We start from the raw sequence: 17,399 nt of genomic DNA on the forward strand, positions 1-17,399 counted from the left end.
TTTCAGCAGATGCAGGGCTAAAAGTTATACCTCACAAGTATACCAATAGTGTATGTTTCTAAATAGACTTTCCACATCATTATTCTAGAGCGTGGATAGTGTTTTTAAAAATATGGTTATTGCTTTTGGGGCAAAATAAATCAGCCTATAATGCTGTAGTACTACTGTTTAATTTCTATTTCAAGCAGAACTGGGAATGTCCTCAGCAATCTGATTCAAACTGAGAGAAAGAGTATCATTATTTTAATTTGGTGTTTTCCCTTTATACCTGACTAGGCTTATAGAGGAGCCATCCCTGACAATGGAATAATTTGCCATTTAATTGAAAAATGTCTACTACCTAGGGTTTTATAGCTACCCACCCAACAGTGACTCTCCCTTGATGTAGTTTTCTATAAGGGCAGGAGTTTACCCTAAACCTGGGATCGGCGACCTTTGGCACGTGGCATGCCAGGGCTAGGCCGGTTTGTTAACCTGCCGTGTCCGCAGGTTTGGCCGATCGCAGCTCCCACTGGCTGTGGTTCGCTGTCCCAGGCCAATGAGAGCTGTGAGAAGCATTAGCCAGCATATCCCTCAGCCCGTGCCGGTTCCCGCAGCCCCCATTGGCCTGGGACAGCAAACCACGGCCAGTGGGAGCTGCGATCGACCGAACCTGCGGACAGAGCAGGTAAACAAACTGGTGCGGACCACCAGGGGCTTACCCTGGTGGACTGCGTGCCAAAAGTTGCTAATCCCTGCCCATAACATTTAACGTAATACTAATCAGAGAAGGGGGAAGCAGAACAACAATCCTTTAGAGAAATACATTATACATGTCAAAGAGTTTACTTTTTAATTTAAAATATATTAACTAGATATTAGGGCTGTCAAGCCATTAAAAAATTAATCGTGATTAATCGAACGATTAAAAAAAATGATTGTGTGTTTAATTGCGTGGTTAAACAATAATAGAATACCATTTATATAAATATTTTGGATGTTTAACACATTTTCAAATATATTGATTTCAATTACAACACAGAATACAAAGTGTACAGTTCTCACTTTATATTTATTTTTTATTATAAATATTTGCATTGTAAAAATAAAAGAAATGGTATTTTTCAATTCACTGAATACAAGTACTGTATTGCAATCTCTTTATGAAAGTTGAACTTACAAATGTAGAATTACGTACAAAAAATAACTGCATTCAAAAATAAAACAATGTAAAACTTTAGAGCCTACAAGTCTAGAGGGGCTTTATGGGGGAGGGATAGCTCAGTGGTTTGAGCATTGGCCTGCTAAACCCAGGGCTGTGAGTTCAATCCTTGAGGGGGCCACTTAGGGATCTGGGGCAAAAAAATTGGTCCTGCTAGTGAAGGCAAGGGGCTGGACTCGATGACCTTTCAAGGTCCCTTCCAGTTCTAGGAGATTGGTGTATCTCCAATTATTACCTATTACCTTTAAGTCCACTCAGACCTCCTTCTTGTTCAGCCAATCGCTCAGACAAACAGGTTTGTTTACATTTGCAGGAGATAATGCTGCCTGCTTCTTGTTTACAATGTCACCTGAAAGTGAGAACAAGCATTCGCATGGCACTGCAAGATATTTACATGCCAGATGCGCTAAAGATTCCTATGTCCCTTCATGCTTCAACCATCATTCCAGAGGACATGCGTCCATGCAAATGACAGGTTCTGCTCGATAACGATCCAAAGCAGTGCAGACGGACGCATGTTCATTTTCATTGTCTGAGTCAGATACCACCAGCAGAAGGTTGATTTTCTTTTTTGGTGGTTTGGGTTCTGTAGTTTTCGCATCGGAGTATTGCTCTTTTAGGACTTCAGAAAACATGCTCCACACCCCGTCCCTCTCAGATTTTGAAAAGGCTCTTCAGATTCTTAAACCTTGGGTCAAGTGCTATAGCTATCTTCAGAAATTTTACACTGGTACCTTCTTTGTGTTTTGTCAAATCTGCAGTGAAAGTGTTCTTAAAATGAACAACATGCTGGGTCATCATCTGAGATGGCTATAATATGAAATAGATGGCAGAATGTGGGTAAAACACAAAGCAGGAGACATACAATTCTCCCTCAAGGAGTTCAGTCACAAGTTTAATTAATGCATTTTTTTTTAAGAGTGTCATCAGCATGGAAGCATGTCCTCTGGAATGGTGGCCAAAGCATGAAGGGGCATATGAATGTTTAGCATACCTGGCATGTAAATACCTAGCAATGCTGGCTACAAAAGTGCCATGTGAATATATGTTCTCACTTTAAGGTGACATTGTATATAAGAAGTGGTCAGCATTAACTCCCGTAAATGTAAACAAACTTGTTTCTCTTAGCAATTGGCTGAACAAGAAGTAGGACTGAGTGGACTTGTAGGTTCTAAAGTTTTACATTGCTTTGTTTTTGACTGCAGTTATGTAACAAAAATAATCTACATTTGTAAATTGCGCTTTCCATGAAAAAGAGATTGCACTACAGTACTTGTATGAGGTGAATTGAAAAATATATTTCTTTTGTTTATAATTTTTACAGTGCAAATATTTGTAATAAAAATAATCTAAAGTGAGCACTTTGTATTCTGTGTTGTAACTGAAATCAATATATTTGAAAATGTAGAAAAACATCCAAAATATTTAATAAATTTCAGTTGGTATTCTATTGTTTAACAGTGCAATTAAACTGTGATTAATCACGATTAATTTTTTTTAATCACAATTAATTTTTTAGAGTTATACGCATGAGTTAATGGCGATTAATTTGCAGCCCCACTAGTTTCTTTCCAGTGTTTTTGGTTTCACACATGACAATAAATTTCTATTATTAATCTTTCTGTTAATGGAATATTCATTTGTACACAGACTATACAAGATAGGCAATTACCTGTTGTTCATTGTATGTATGTAATGTAAATAGTGGTCTTTGAAGAACACCTTCTTCTTCTTCTTCAGTTCCAATGCCCATTTTAGCTTTAGATGCCACTGTATCAGCCATCATTCTAGCTGGATCAATTTCAGCAACAATAGCAACCTAAATAACATTACATGAAAATACTTATTAGGCAAACAGTTGATACTATCTAACTGGAATGAAGTTGGAGTGAAGTGGACTGGCGTGGAGAAAAGTTCCTTACCAAGGAACAGTTGTCCTTTAAACATATTCCTGGTGCAGCTCCACATTTGTGAGATGTAAGTGTGCCCATGCCAAACTTTGAACCATTCTGAAAAGCAATGGGACCCGCTGTGGGTCTAAATGGTTGGTCTCCAGGCTATAAAAAGTATATGTGACTTCATCTGCCCTCAGTTCCTTCCACTGAATCCAACAATCTCAGAAAACTCGGAAGAAGCAGGGAAATGGGGGGCCACAGGAGGTGAGAAACGTGGAAATGCAGGAGCAAAACAAGAGTTATTGACAAATAACTCCTCTTTCGCCAATAATTTCCTATGAATATTACTAGTAAACTAGCTATTTAAGAGAGGAACTAGCACTACAATCCCCCAGGAGGTGGACTGACAAGGGTTAATTAAACAATGATTGCAGAGCTGATCTCCTAGAACAGGCATCAGGGTGAAATTCCAAATCAAGAGTGGTCCTGCAGAAAGATATGTCTAGATACCCACAAATGATAGCTTTGCTTAATCTCCACAGTGGGAACAGTACTGGCTGGAGCTTTTGGTAGAGGGTAAGAGGATTCATGAAAATTTCGCAAAAATTCAAATATGATATATAAGACAGACGCAGCCTGCCAGGAGTCCTGAACATGGTGCTGTCAATCTTGTAAGCACTAAGTTCAAGTCAAAAGATGGAATAGCTTATGGAATTGATAGAAATACACACCTATGTCCCTTCAAGAGCCATCATAAGATGACATCAGGCAGAACACAATAGAAGAATCTCATTGAGCAGAAATAGCTGCTTAGGGATAATAGCATAGATCCCCTGACTCCTCTGAACTGAATTGACGAGCCCAAAATTTCAACATAGGCATTCACAAACGAAATAACCTATTGATTACAGCTTATGCAGAGATCATTGTCCACTTCAACGAACAGCAGGCTCCCATAGACTCCTCCTTGCACTGAAGTAGTTTGTTCTGCACTCCTTCACAGCACTGAACATCTGTTCTCAGCAATCTATCACTATCTAGGCCACTATGTAAAGTAACTACAGATCTGGGCAGCAAACCAATCTCGTTTTTAGAACAATCTCCTCAGATCAAAACTGCTCATCCATAGAGGCCTCTCCTTTTATCCATGATGCTCCTTCTGGCATTTGGATGACAGCGCCACCATCTGGTGCTGAGTTGACTCATCTAAGCCATATCTTATTCTTGGGCAGCCAAGAGAAGACCTAGCACCTCAGTATTTTATTATTTATTTTACTTTTATTTTATTTAGAAGAAATTAAAAAATGCCCATTCACAAAATATGCATGTTCTGCTAATTATTTTTTGTCATTTTTTAAATAAACAGCAGCACATAATCAAACACGCACAGACAACCATACCTCAGTCACCTTACCTCAAAGGGTCAAATGCTAGGTAAAACAAATGGACCATGCAGCATGCCCTGAAAATCAGTCAAATCTATGCTATTTCAAATGGGGGATGAAAGGGCATACCAGAGCCCCAAGGCCCATATGGAGGAAGCCCTGCCAAGCCTATTGAGGGAGACCTAGCGCAACTGTGGCAGTGTATCACAGAGGGAGAGAGAGTCTCTCAGGTAGGCAGGTCCCAGGCCATTTAGGGCTTTATAGATCAAAACCTAAACCTTAAAATTTGTCTGGAAGCTCATAGGTAGCTGTTGCAGATCCTGGAGCACTGATGTCATGTGCTATCTAGATGGTAGCCCGCTTACCAACTCTGACTATGCTGAGGAAAAATGAATTGAGGTGACCTCACAACCAACAACAGTCTTGGCAGTTGAATGCCTTGAAAATTTTGTTGGTTCCAAAGAAACCTTGATGAACTATGGCCTCCTTGCTGGAAGAAGATACCAAAGACTCTAGTGATGTGGAGGGCATAATCACCAATATAAGCCTTGGAACAGAAGAAACTCCTGGAGCTTAAAAAGACTCAGCACTGACTAAGCATCTTCTGGACGTCAAGACATAATTAATAGACCCTGGAATCAAGATGGGACTGAAGGTAGAGCTAGAACATCCTGGAAACTAGTAGGACTCTAGTTAGAAGGAGGCTGATCCAGGATTCAAGATTTCTTGCATAAGGAAAATATTTAGAAGCGCTTCTCTGCTTTCAGGCTTTGTGTATAAAGGCTGCATAGACAGACCATGGAGCTGAAGAATGATCCTTACCAAAACAAAAGAGGTAGAAAATGTGTTGATCAGTCACTGACACTTCATTGCTGCCTGCTGGATACTTCTTATACCCACCCTTCTGGATTAGGCATGGTTCAAAAGTACAGGGAACCAGTAAAAGGCTACACTTGAGAACTGCAGTTCTGGAGCATGGAAGGGCCCCAAAGAGCAGTCTAAATCAAAACAGGTCAAATAAAACAATTTCAAAGTTTACTATATTACATCTAAACTAAACAAAAACTACAGGCAAATGCAGAAATTCTGCCTAAAAACAGTGAGGGCACCGTAGAGATGGTCCTTACATCCACAGCCATATTCTATTCGAAGTGAATGAGTACTGTGGGGATGGCTCATCCTTTTGAAGGCTTATGGTTTGAATAGTCAAATCCATAAGGGAGAGCTCACATAGCCCACTGTTCTTTTAGATGGCTCCAAGATGAGTATGCATGTGTGTACATCCTATAAGCAGGAATGTGGAGAGGTAAATATTGAAGAAGAGAAATTGCTTATTTCTAACCAGACTTTCCAAGACTGGAATTATGGTGGTTGTGCAAGAGCCCTCAACTGAGTGAGTGTATTGAATATATGAGTGAAAATGATGGTGTCCTCAGGGCTCTAAGAAAGATGTAGGGACTCTTCCCAATCAAAACCAACAACCAAAAAGTGATGAAGGAGATGAGAGAAGTGGACTAATAACTTAGTAGTTATATTAAGTAACAGTCCTTACTTTATTAAAGAGTCAAATCTAATTCTTCTTGCAAAGGCAGTATAAATCGCAGTTTGTAGACAATTTTTATGTAGTTTCTTTGTGCCGTAGTATATACAAGTGGCCTAATACTGTTTTGTAAAAATACAGCAAACTGTATGAAGAAAAGTCAATTTGAAGTAGAATATAATTGCTGACACCTAATCAGATAACTAATGCAAGCAAAAAATATTAAAACTGTACATGACAGAAGATTCAACCTTTCTCTCTCTCTAACCAAAAGGTTATATCCATAGTTTCACCAAGTCAAAAAGATAAACAACTGAATGGACTTTCTAAATATCTTTTTCTGCTCCAGATAAAAACTAAGGGATCTATTTCATGGAGTAATACCCTACCAATATTGGGTGAAGATGGAGAAAAATGATTGATTAGAGGAATAGTTAAGGACTGAGTCATTGTCATCAAAAGCCTTTTTGGAGACATTTTAACCTTGATGTACCAGTCACCAGCATGGTGGCAGCTCACAGTTACTGCCACCAAGAAAATATACTTTCTTGTATGTAACCAATGCCAATATGATTCAACTGATTTAATCAAGTTTGTTTGGAACATACAGTAAAACCTCAGAGTAATGATCCCCTTAGGAACAGAGGTTGTTCCTAACTCTGAAATGTTTGTAACTCTAAACAAAATGTTATGGTGGTTCTTTCAAAAGTTTAGAACTGAACATTGACTTAATACTGCTTTGAAACTTTACTATGCAGACAAAAAATGCTGCTTTTAACCATCTTAATTTAAATGAAACAAGCACAGAAACAGTTTCCTTACCTTGTCAAATCTTTTTTTTTTTTTTTAAACTTTCCCTTTATTTTTTAGTAGTTTATGTGTAACACAATACTGTACTGAATTTGCACTTTTTTTTTTGGTGCGGGGGGAGGGGGGAGGTCCCTGCTGCTGCATGATTGTGTACCTCCGGTTCCAAAGGAGATGTGTGGTTGACTGGTGAGTTCATAACTCCGGTGTTCGTAACTCACTGTATTGACATCGCAAAAAAATGTGGTTATTCTAGGAGAATATTTTAACTCAATCATTTAACTCAATCTTAAAAAATCTTAAATAGGTTTTTAAAAAAAGACTGAAATAGCAGCCAATTGAACTTTGAGGCTCATTTATCTGAAAACCAGCTCTGATACATGTTAAAGGAATGTAATGAGGACATTTTGGCCAGAAGAGAACAATCTAGCCTAGGCCTGCCTTTTAAACTCAAGAAAGTAAATTCAATCTGTATCTCTGTAACAAGCTGGCATGTTCCAGAAACCTGTACAGAAAGACAGTGCTCTTCTGAGTTACCATCAACTCTAGTGCTAGAACCACGCATAAAGTGTACTCATGCTGGCAAAGGGATTCTGCTAACTTCAGCCAAGACATAAGAGGATTTGGGGTATTGCTCTGAGTAGAGACAACTAAAGACTAGGACAGGGGTCGGCAACCTTTCAGAAGTGGTGTGCCGAGTCTTCATTTATTAACTATAATTTAAGGTTTCGCCTGCCAGTAATGCATTTTAACTTTTTTAGAAGGTCTCTTTCTATAAGTCTATAATACATAACTAAACTATTGTTGTATGTAAAGTAAATAAGGTTTTTTAAATGTTTAAGAAGCTTCATTTAAAATTAAATTAAAATGCAGAGCCCCCTGGACCAGTGGCCAGGACCCGGGCAGTGTGAGTGCCACTGTAAATCAGCACACGTTCCACCTTTGGCACGTGTGCCATAGGTTGCCTACCCCTGGACTAGGACCTAGGAGATCTAACAGCAGTTTAAGTTGATAATATCCCTACATTACTAAAGTTCTGCAGGAGGTCCAAAAGGAGCTGAAAACATTCCATTTGAAGTAAATTAAATCACTAATGTCAGGGTATGGCTACACTTGCGAGTTGCAGCGCTGGTGGAGGCTTTCCAGCGCTGCAATTAGTAAGTGGCCACACCTGCAGGGCACTTCCAGTGCTGCAACTCCCTGGCTGCAGCGCTGGCCGTACACCTCACTCAGCATGGGGAATAAGGAGTGCAGAGCTGGTGCTGCAGCGCTGGTCATCAAGTGTGGCCACACACCAGCGCTGTTATTGGCCTCCAGGGTATAAGGGTGTATCCCAGAATGCTTTTAACTAAATTACTCCCTTTGTTTTGTTATGCAGCCTCTCTTTGTTTTGTTGTGAACCTCCGGACAGGGCCGGCTCCAGACCCCAGCGCGGCAAGCATGCGCGTGGGGCGGCCCTTTCCCGGGGGGGGCGGCAGGCTGGGCCGGCGGACCTGCCGCAGTCATGCCTGCGGGAGGTCCACCGGAGCCCCGGGACGACCGGACCTGCCGCAGGCATGACTGCGGAGGGGGCGCTCGTCTCCGCGGCTCCAGTGGACCTCCCGCAGGCATGACTGCGGATGGTTCGCTGGTCCCGCGGCTCGGCTGGACCTCCCGCAGGCATGACTGCGGCAGCTCAAGCGGAGCCGCCGGACCTGCAAACCGTCCGCAGCTGCGGGAGGTCCAGCCGAGCTGCGCGACCAGCGGACCCTCTGCAGTCATGCCCGCGGGAGGTCCACTGGAGCCGCGGCTCCGGGGCGCCTCCCGGGCATGACTGCTTGGGGCGGCCAAAAAGGTAGAGCCGCCCCTGCCTCCGGAGCTCCGTTGCTACCGGAGCTGCTCTATCGGAGCTGCTTATCAGCTCCTGTTTGCTGTGATCAATCTGTGAACAATCAAATGAGATCCTCCTCCCTGCGTGATTCACAGGGGTTGAGTGTTTGCGTTTTGCTTGAGAGAAATGGGGGGAAGGGGCAGCGGGGGGAAAGAGAGTATGTTGGATGCAGGCTGTTTGCAGTTAACAGTAAGGGGGTGGGAAAATTTTCTGATTTTGCACAGTGTCGGTTCCAAAAATCCACTCTCTCTCCCCCCCACCCCCGGTCCCTGTCACACTGCCCCACACCCCCCTCTTTTGAAAAGCACGTTGCTGCCACTTGAATGCTGGGATAGCTGCCCATAATTCATCACTCCCAACAGCGCTGCAAATGCTGCAAATGTGGCCACACTGCAGCACTGGCCCTGCACAGCTGGACGACCAGCGCTGCAACTACCAGCGCTGCAGATTTGTAAGTGTAGCCATACCCTCAGTCAAGTTACTTTTGCACCTAACTGTTTGCAAGATTAGTATCACAGCTTGCATCTGTGCAGACAGATTTAAATTTTCAGTAAATAACTTTTCTTATGCATTTCTCTCCCTCAGGTAGGTCTATACTGCAATTAAAAACCCTTGGCTGGCCTGTGCCAGCTGACTCAGGCTCTCAGGGCTTGGGCTACGGGGCTGTTTTATTGCAGTGTAGAATTCTGGACTCAGACTGGAACCCAGGCTTTAAGACCTGAGTTACACTGGGTGCTGTTTTGGCCCCTAGAGTAGCCCACAGTTGGAAAGACACAAAAAGTGGTTTAAATAAACTTTTCCCTGCTCCCCACCCACACTCTGGGTTGCACTTTCTATGCTGCACCTCCATGAATACAGCATAGACTCTCAAGTACTGGATTTCCCTTTTATTCCTTGAAGACAAAAAACAGCTCAGGGAAAATTAAATTAAAAAAAAATTAAATGTAACATAAATGTTTCAAAGACATATGTTCAAAGGTTAGGAAAAGAAAAAAGCAACGTTATCACAGTAAATTTAACTTGGCAACCTTGGATAAGTGCTGTCTGGAATACAGTTTTTTCATGAACTGCACAAACTTCATAGAGAGTTAAACTCAATCCTGTGCAGAGCCAACCCAGGGCCTATGAACCACTTACGCTCATTTTTCGGGCTGAAGTGGTTCATAAGCCTTGTGCTGGTCCTCTACACAGGACTGAAACTAAAAGGAACAGCAACAGAAGAAAAAGAGAAAAGGGTCCCAACTCCGAGAAATTAATGACTATCCACTTCCAAATGTTAACAGATTCCACTGTGTCATTTAATATGTTAATGCGCATATTGTCAGAAGTACAAAACACAAAGGGTGTGTAAAGTGGCAGAGGTAATGATACTGTGAAAATCTTAACTTTTTCATTCCTTGATTGCTGGGGGATTGCTTTTGTAATGTGTTATACTCATGTAATTTTATGTAGCTTAATTGATTATCTCAATACTATACACAGGAAACAAAATCACCTGTTGCCTGAGGGCTTCAAGACGTCTCTCTCTTTCTTCTTTCTCATGGGCTTCTTGAAGGGACAGTTCTTTTCTCTCCATCAGGCGTTTTTCCAACAGTTCTTGTCTAAACTTAACTCTGTACAATAGAGCATATATATATATGATGAAAACATTGGGCAAGTTGTATCAAACTTTGGTTTTAACATTTCTGCTTGAAAACCAGGGTGAATTTTTTTATCTCTGTCTCATGAATAATATGAGGTTTCCTCAAAACACCTGAAACTAACTTATTTAACTATTTTACCAGAGTTTAAAGAATGGATAATTATCCATGAATATTCTCACAAGTTAGCTAATTATCAGAACACATTTATGGAGCCTAATTTTTGTCCAATATTCTCTATGATTCATTATTATTATTTTTCTTCCATTTTCTTCACTAATAACTTTAAAAGCAATGCACTCTGACATCCAGACATGGCAGCAAAAACATGACTCTCCCTATCCTTCCTCTTTCCATTCAATAAATAGACAAGACCTCTAATCTTGCTTCTTGTAGAAGTAAGTAAAGCTACTGGATTGTATTGCCCTAAAAAAGCAGAAACCTGCTTTGTCTTTTTGCATGATGTAGCATTTGCCCTTCCCTGTCCCCTCATGGGACAGACAAACAGACACACACACACACCCCTCTTCCTCAAAACTTTTACCTTCCTTTGGAGATATGCAGTAGGAAGCACTGCAAAAAAAATGGGGACTTTTAATACTATTACTCTTAGAAAAATAAAAACTTCATTAAACTCAGAGGAGAGTATAACTTGTAGTGTAAATTGCAAGGATTGGGAAAAAGCAGCCAGTTAACCAGGCAGTTACAAAAGGCCACCGCTGCAATGATCCAAGAGCAATTAACAGGACAAACTGGTATTCAAGGATGCACAAGACACTCTCTAAATTTGTTCTTGTTGTTGCTGTATTTTGAATAGGTTCAGACTCACAACACAGGCCTCAGCAATATTTTTGTCTCAAGGTGAAAGCCTAATCTGCTTCTTGCATGAAGTGAGAGGACATGAAAATCTCTTAATAAAAATTAAGAATTTTCATTTTTTTATGGAAAATGGCAAACGATAAAATTAGCATTTTATTGAAAGCCTTTCATTAAGCTTTAACTGCTTGCACTACCATACTGTTTCTAAAATTATCCAGTGCTAGTAAAAATGAGGCTCAATGACCTGGAAGTTGCTAGGAACTACTAAATTAAAAACTTAGGGACATGTATCAAGGCATGATTTTTAAGTGACTTGTCCGTACTGCAGTCATTTATACATGTATAAAGGGAGTGTGAAACACTATCACAGCAGAATGGTAGATTCTTACATGAATTTTGCATTCACTTTGCACAAGTGTAAATGATTACATAATGTGCAAAGCAGTGGAGAATCAGGCCCAAAGTTTCTGTTTCTTGTTTTCTGACCAAGCAAGGGCTGAAAGTGTTGAAGAAGTGGCACTTCCTAGCTCATGAGAAGATCATCATATTTTCATGATCATACTATCTCAGAGGTTCTCAAACTTTTTTACCGGTGACCCCTTTCACATAGTAAGCCTCTGACTGCAACCCCCCCTAATAAATTAAAAATACTTTTTTCATATATTTAACACTATTATAAATGCTGGAGGCAAAGCGGGGTTTGGGGTGGAGGCTGACAGCTCGCGACCCCCCATGTAATAACCACGTGATCCCCTGAGGGGTCCCGACTCCCAGTTTGAGAACCCCTGTACTATCTTGAGAAGATCATCATGTATTTCATGCTGTCCAGTGGGGAGCAGCATTAACAAAGATCTTTAGCTTCCTGGTCAGAGGATAACAGTAGAGATATGAAAGCTACATACACAACAGGGAGGAGTTTTAATTTGTAAATATATTCTCAGTTGCAAATAGTATTCCAAGTTTAAAACAGCTTAATAAATATTTTATAGTTGACTTTCAGTGTTTCACTTCTGCTGTAACTTCACAGTATCCACATGATACTGTAATAATTGTTATACTTACTATATTGTATTTAGTAACATTTTAACTACTTTTATTTCAAAGTAAACTTTAATTTTACAGCAAAACAGTTTTAATGTTTTAACACTCAATTTTGACTTTAAGTATCCCAGTAACTAACAATTTTAATAAGCAACAAGCTGACAAATGAGTTTAGCTAATTAGTTTCAGCAGAGCTACCTTTTGAAGTATTGTGGGTACATACTTATGTAATTTCTGATAAGCATAATTTCATTAAAATTCTGCTTTCAGCCAGTCTCATAACTATTCAAGAGGAAAAAACTAACATGCTTATTATAAAAGTTTTAACAGAACTTTTAAAAATGTTTGTAATACAAGTTTTTTTCAGACTATAATCAGTTATTGTTTGTTACTGTGATTAGAATAAATATGTCACAAATGCTGTGGGTACATGTAGTTTTTATGTAGTGGTTAAACAAAAGGACAAAGCTCAGAAGATGTTTCCATATCTGACACGCACTTGTATGATCTTGCCAAGTCATTGGATACCTGGGGCCTAAAATACATCACATGTTGGGACAGGTTTTCCAGAAGTAGCTCCTTGCTGGCATCCATAAAATGTATGGGCCAAATCTTCAACTGGTGTAAATTGTCAATTGAAGTCAGTGGAGCTCTGACAATTTACATGAGCTGAGGATATGGCCCTATGTGTATACAGGGAAATCGGTACAGTATTTGCACATACAAGTACCCATTTGCACTTTCAATGGACCAAATGCTGATACCCTTGTTGATACTGAGTAACCCATTACTCCACAAGTGGTTCCTATTGATTTCAATGGGACTACTTGTGGAGAACGATACTATTCAATATCTATAAGCATACCCTGGCCCCATTTATCTCTAAAAATCTACTGAAAATCCATTAGATCAGTAAAACATGCTACCTGTAATGACCATTTGCCATGCTATGTCTGACCAGTACTGTATTGCTCTGTATTGGCTCCATTCTTAGTTTTGTAAAGCCCAATCCTACAAAGATTCTAGGACTACTCCTGCTTATAATTAAGCACATACCTAAGGGTATGGCTACACTTACGGTTTGCAGCGCTGGTCGTCCAGGGCCAGCGCTGGAGTGTGGCCACACTCACAGCTACCAGCGCTGGTGTGTGGCCACATTTGCAGCATTAGCAGTGCTGTTGGGAGTGATGCATTATGAGCAGCTATCCCAGCATTCAAGTGGCAGCAACCTGCTTTTCAAAAGAGGGGGGTGGGGTGTAGTGTGTAGTGTGACAGGGAGCGGGGGGGGGGGGGAGAGTGGATTTTTGGAGCCAACACTGTGAGTTAGCTTCCTGCATTGAAAAATCATAAAATCTTCCCGACCCCTTAGTCTTAACTCTTAAATTGCAAATAGCCTGCATCCCAAGGACTGCCTTTCTCTGTCAAGCAAACACTCACTTCCTGCCTGCCTCATCCACAGGGGGTTATCTCATTTGATTGTTCACAGCCAGATACAGATTGATCACAGCAAACAGGAGCTGTCAGTTTGTTTTTATAAGCAGCTCCGGTATCAACGGAGCTCAGGACGGAGCTCAGAGTTCACAACAAAACAAAGAGAGGCTGCATAACAAAACAAAGGTAATAATTTAGTTACAAGCATTCTGGGATATCTCCTTATACCTGGAGGCCAATAACAGCGCTGGTGAGTGTCCACACTTGATGACCAGCGCTGCAGAACCAGCGCTGCAATCGTTATACCCCAGTCAGAGCCAGGTGTACGGCCAGCGCTGCAGCCAGGGAGTTGCAGCGCTGGATGTGCCCTGCAGGTGTGGCCACTTACTAATTGCAGCGCTGGAAAGCCTCCACCAGCGCTGCAACTCGCAAGTGTAGCCATACCCTAAGTCTTCATAGCATTGTGACCCCTGACTGTAAGCTCACTGGGGCACGTATTTCATTTTAGCTTAGCATACTTAATATACTGCAGAGTGCCAGGCAGCACACGTGTGGCACTACAGTACCTAATACCACTAACACCTCTCTTTCCTTCTTTAATTAATGTTAGTGAAGAAGTCTGAAGATGAAATGCACTACACATTCCAAAGAATGAATATCCTCAAACAGTAAGTAGTTTTTCCTTTCCTTACACTGTTTTATTTTGTATAGTATGACAAGCAGGGTAAACGTAAAATTGAGCATTTACTTACTTTTGATTCATAATCTCACCTCTATTATTTCTTTACTGAATTGTGCCATTTGTTTATTTTATATAAGTTATTAGCATAATCCTTTCCTACTCTATGATGATATATAACCAAATATCTATAGCTTTTAAAAACATATTAGAAAATAACTCACACACTGTATCTTTTGTAATGGATAGTAAATTGCTCATAAATACAAGGACTAGATTCTGGTTTGTTGTGTGGCTGTTTTATACTGCACTATCACTGGAATCAGGCTGCATCACTGACATAGCTGGCCTTGGCAGGATCACTCCATTGTACAGGGGTCCTCATATGGCACAGAGTCAACACAATGGCTTCTACACATCCACCTTGTTGATTTTTTTTTTTAAAAACTACTGCTGGAAAACAGAATACAGTCTCTCTGCCCTTGACCCTTAAATAGCCTCAGGCAATAATTTCAACTGGATCTCAATCCCAAACATTCATGGCCTTAGGTAAAGTACAAGATTAATGGCTTCAGTGCAGTGAATTAAATGAAAAGCCATTGCAGGTGTGTTAAAGAGGCGGCAAACAAATATACATATGTAAAGAACACTGAGGATGTGGAACAAAGGACAGAACAGTGCTCATACTGTGACAGACTGACAATATCCTGAATGAAATTTATTGAAATAAATCTAATTCAGTAAGGTTTAACTTAACATCTTTAGAATTCATTGTATTGAAAATGCAATTGAATGTTATTGTGGAATTCTATGAATTTCCATGGGAAGGGTAAATAGGAGAACAACAGGGGGGGGTGATTGGGCAAATTCACTCAGGTTTTAGCATCTCCAGAGAAGCCACCTCCCTAGAAAGGTGAGCATATACTAATTCAAATAGGATTCCCCAGGGACCAACAGACAAAGAAAGGGGTTTTGGATAAAAAGCCTGGTTTTAAACTGGCTCCTGGCTTTCTTCCCGTTCCAGAAAATGGACAGGACCCCTGGTCCACAGTGGGCCCCAGTCCTTATGGTAAAGTTGTCTATAATATCAAACCAATAAATTGCAATGCATGTCAGATATTTTCTTTTCTCGTTTTGAACTATACTGGTTCCAAATTGTGGAAAAACTATAACCAAGATGCTCTTTTTTCTATATATTGAAAATTCTAAAATAATCCTTTTTGCATGGGGGAAATCCACCCTGTTCTACTGAAAACCTCTCTTTGGAGTGGCATAGTATCACATATGAACACAATAAATATCAAGATTCATATTGTAAATACAATGTTACATATATAAAGACTAAGTCTAAATTTTCAAAAGTAACTAGTAATTGAGTATCTTAATTCTTGGGCATCCAACTTGAAACACCTTAAAAGGATGTCACCCTGACTTTCAGAGAGTTGGGGCTCAACATTTTCTGAAAATCAGACACTTCCCCCTTTTTGAGTGCCTAAAAAAATCCCCCCAAAAAAATCAAAGTACACAAAATCACTAGTCACTTTTGAAAACGTAAGCCACGAGTATGTATACATTAAATAATGGATCTTTAAGGCAGGAAATCAATTCTATATAAATGTCTCCCATTACCTGTCTCTCAAATAGATTAGAAATAGTTCTATGAGATGGAGGAATGGAAGGTGTTATCTACACTAAACTATAATGAAGTCAATGGACTCAGTTATAAATTGTTGACTCCTGTCCCAGTTGCAACAATTTGCAGTTCACCCAGTATAAAGCCTTGTTTAATATGGTTTCATTCATATGTATACACAAATTGGTCCAGGGAACTGTGTTGCTATTGGGTTCCATAATCCAATTCTAACTGTATGGTAGGATAGAGTTTCATTGCATAATGAGAAATAAAAAAAAAGAAGAATCAATTTATCCCAAATTTGGGGCAACTGAGCAAATCAGATCAGGAAGAGACTAGTTACTCATTTTTGCCTGTTGATCATCTATTCACTTTTCAGGGTTTTTTGTTTTGTTTTCTTTGTTTCTTTTAATACCTTTCTTTATCTTTATTTGCTTGTTCAATCATTAATTTCTTCAGTTCTGCCAGACGCTGTAGATCTTTCTCTTCCATTTCTTGCCACTTGCGTTGTTTTTCAGCCCAGTATATTCTCACCTGGAGTTTGTATGCATGAAATATACAGATTAAAACAGAACACTTATAACCAAGATACAGGCCAGCAAAGCAAGGATAATGCCAGGGAAACCCTGACATCTTAGGTTTTGTAATAATATGTATATTTTAGAATAGCATATTTGCCTATGTTAGGAAACATTAACAAGCTACACTCTAAATGTGAAGCTGCAGAAACTGCTTTTGAGATGTAGTAGGAGCAGAAGAGAGTTGTGGAACCCCCCCATGCATGAATAGAAAAATTGCTAACTGGTATGTTTCCTGCAATCCTTTCTTTTTCCATCCTATCCAACAACAGCAACTACAGACAGCATTATTGCTCCCCCTACCTGGGAGCAAAGAAACAAAAGACATGGCAATCAGAGCACCTCATTTCCAGTTTGAATCAAGAGCAGCTCCAAGTGGCAGTCCTCCAGGGGAGAAGCAAGGAATATAGGATGAGAGCTACAACAAACAGAATTGCCAGTGAGTATTTTTTTTCTTGTTACTATGGCCCTCTTCATCTGTTCTACCCAGCAATAGCAATTACAGAAAGCAGACATCCCATGAAATAAACAAAGAAGATGGATGGGCTTTCTTCAGATGCTTGGAGTGTCAGATATGTCATCACTGACATTGCTTTTGGTCTGACTGGTAATGCCAGATAAAGATGAAAGGAATAGACAACAGTCTTGCAAATTTAGCTACAGAACTGGAATTTCAATGATGCAGAAAATTAGCATGCTCCTTACTGAATGAAGATGAGCTCTGTGTAAGCTTGAAAGCTTATCTCTTTCACCAACAGAAGTTGGTACAATAAAAGATATTACCTCATCACCTTGCCGCTCTGAACGGCATTTAGTAACTTTGGATATATTATTTTGTCCTAGTCAAAGGCTAATAAGATAGTGTCTGATCCACAGAGGT

At 40.2% G+C, this 17,399-nt stretch overlaps 1 protein-coding gene across 8 annotated transcripts in view; it reads right to left on the reverse strand.

Moving 5' to 3' along the window:
• Nucleotides 1–17,399, reverse strand: part of CCDC148 (coiled-coil domain containing 148) — a 128,084-nt gene that overhangs the window by 3,417 nt on the left and 107,268 nt on the right. For all 8 annotated transcript variants that reach the window (XM_044978567.1, XM_044978573.1, XM_044978565.1 and 5 more), the window contains 3 exons: nt 16,357–16,475; nt 10,194–10,311; nt 2,874–3,020 (listed from right to left, as the gene is read on the reverse strand). In XM_044978567.1, coding sequence (XP_044834502.1) covers nt 2,874–3,020; nt 10,194–10,311; nt 16,357–16,475 — 384 coding nt within the window. The remainder of the gene's footprint in view (nt 1–2,873; nt 3,021–10,193; nt 10,312–16,356; nt 16,476–17,399) is intronic.

Source organism: Mauremys mutica, chromosome 10 (assembly GCF_020497125.1).
Source record: "Mauremys mutica isolate MM-2020 ecotype Southern chromosome 10, ASM2049712v1, whole genome shotgun sequence".
Classification (NCBI taxonomy): domain Eukaryota; kingdom Metazoa; phylum Chordata; order Testudines; family Geoemydidae; genus Mauremys; species Mauremys mutica.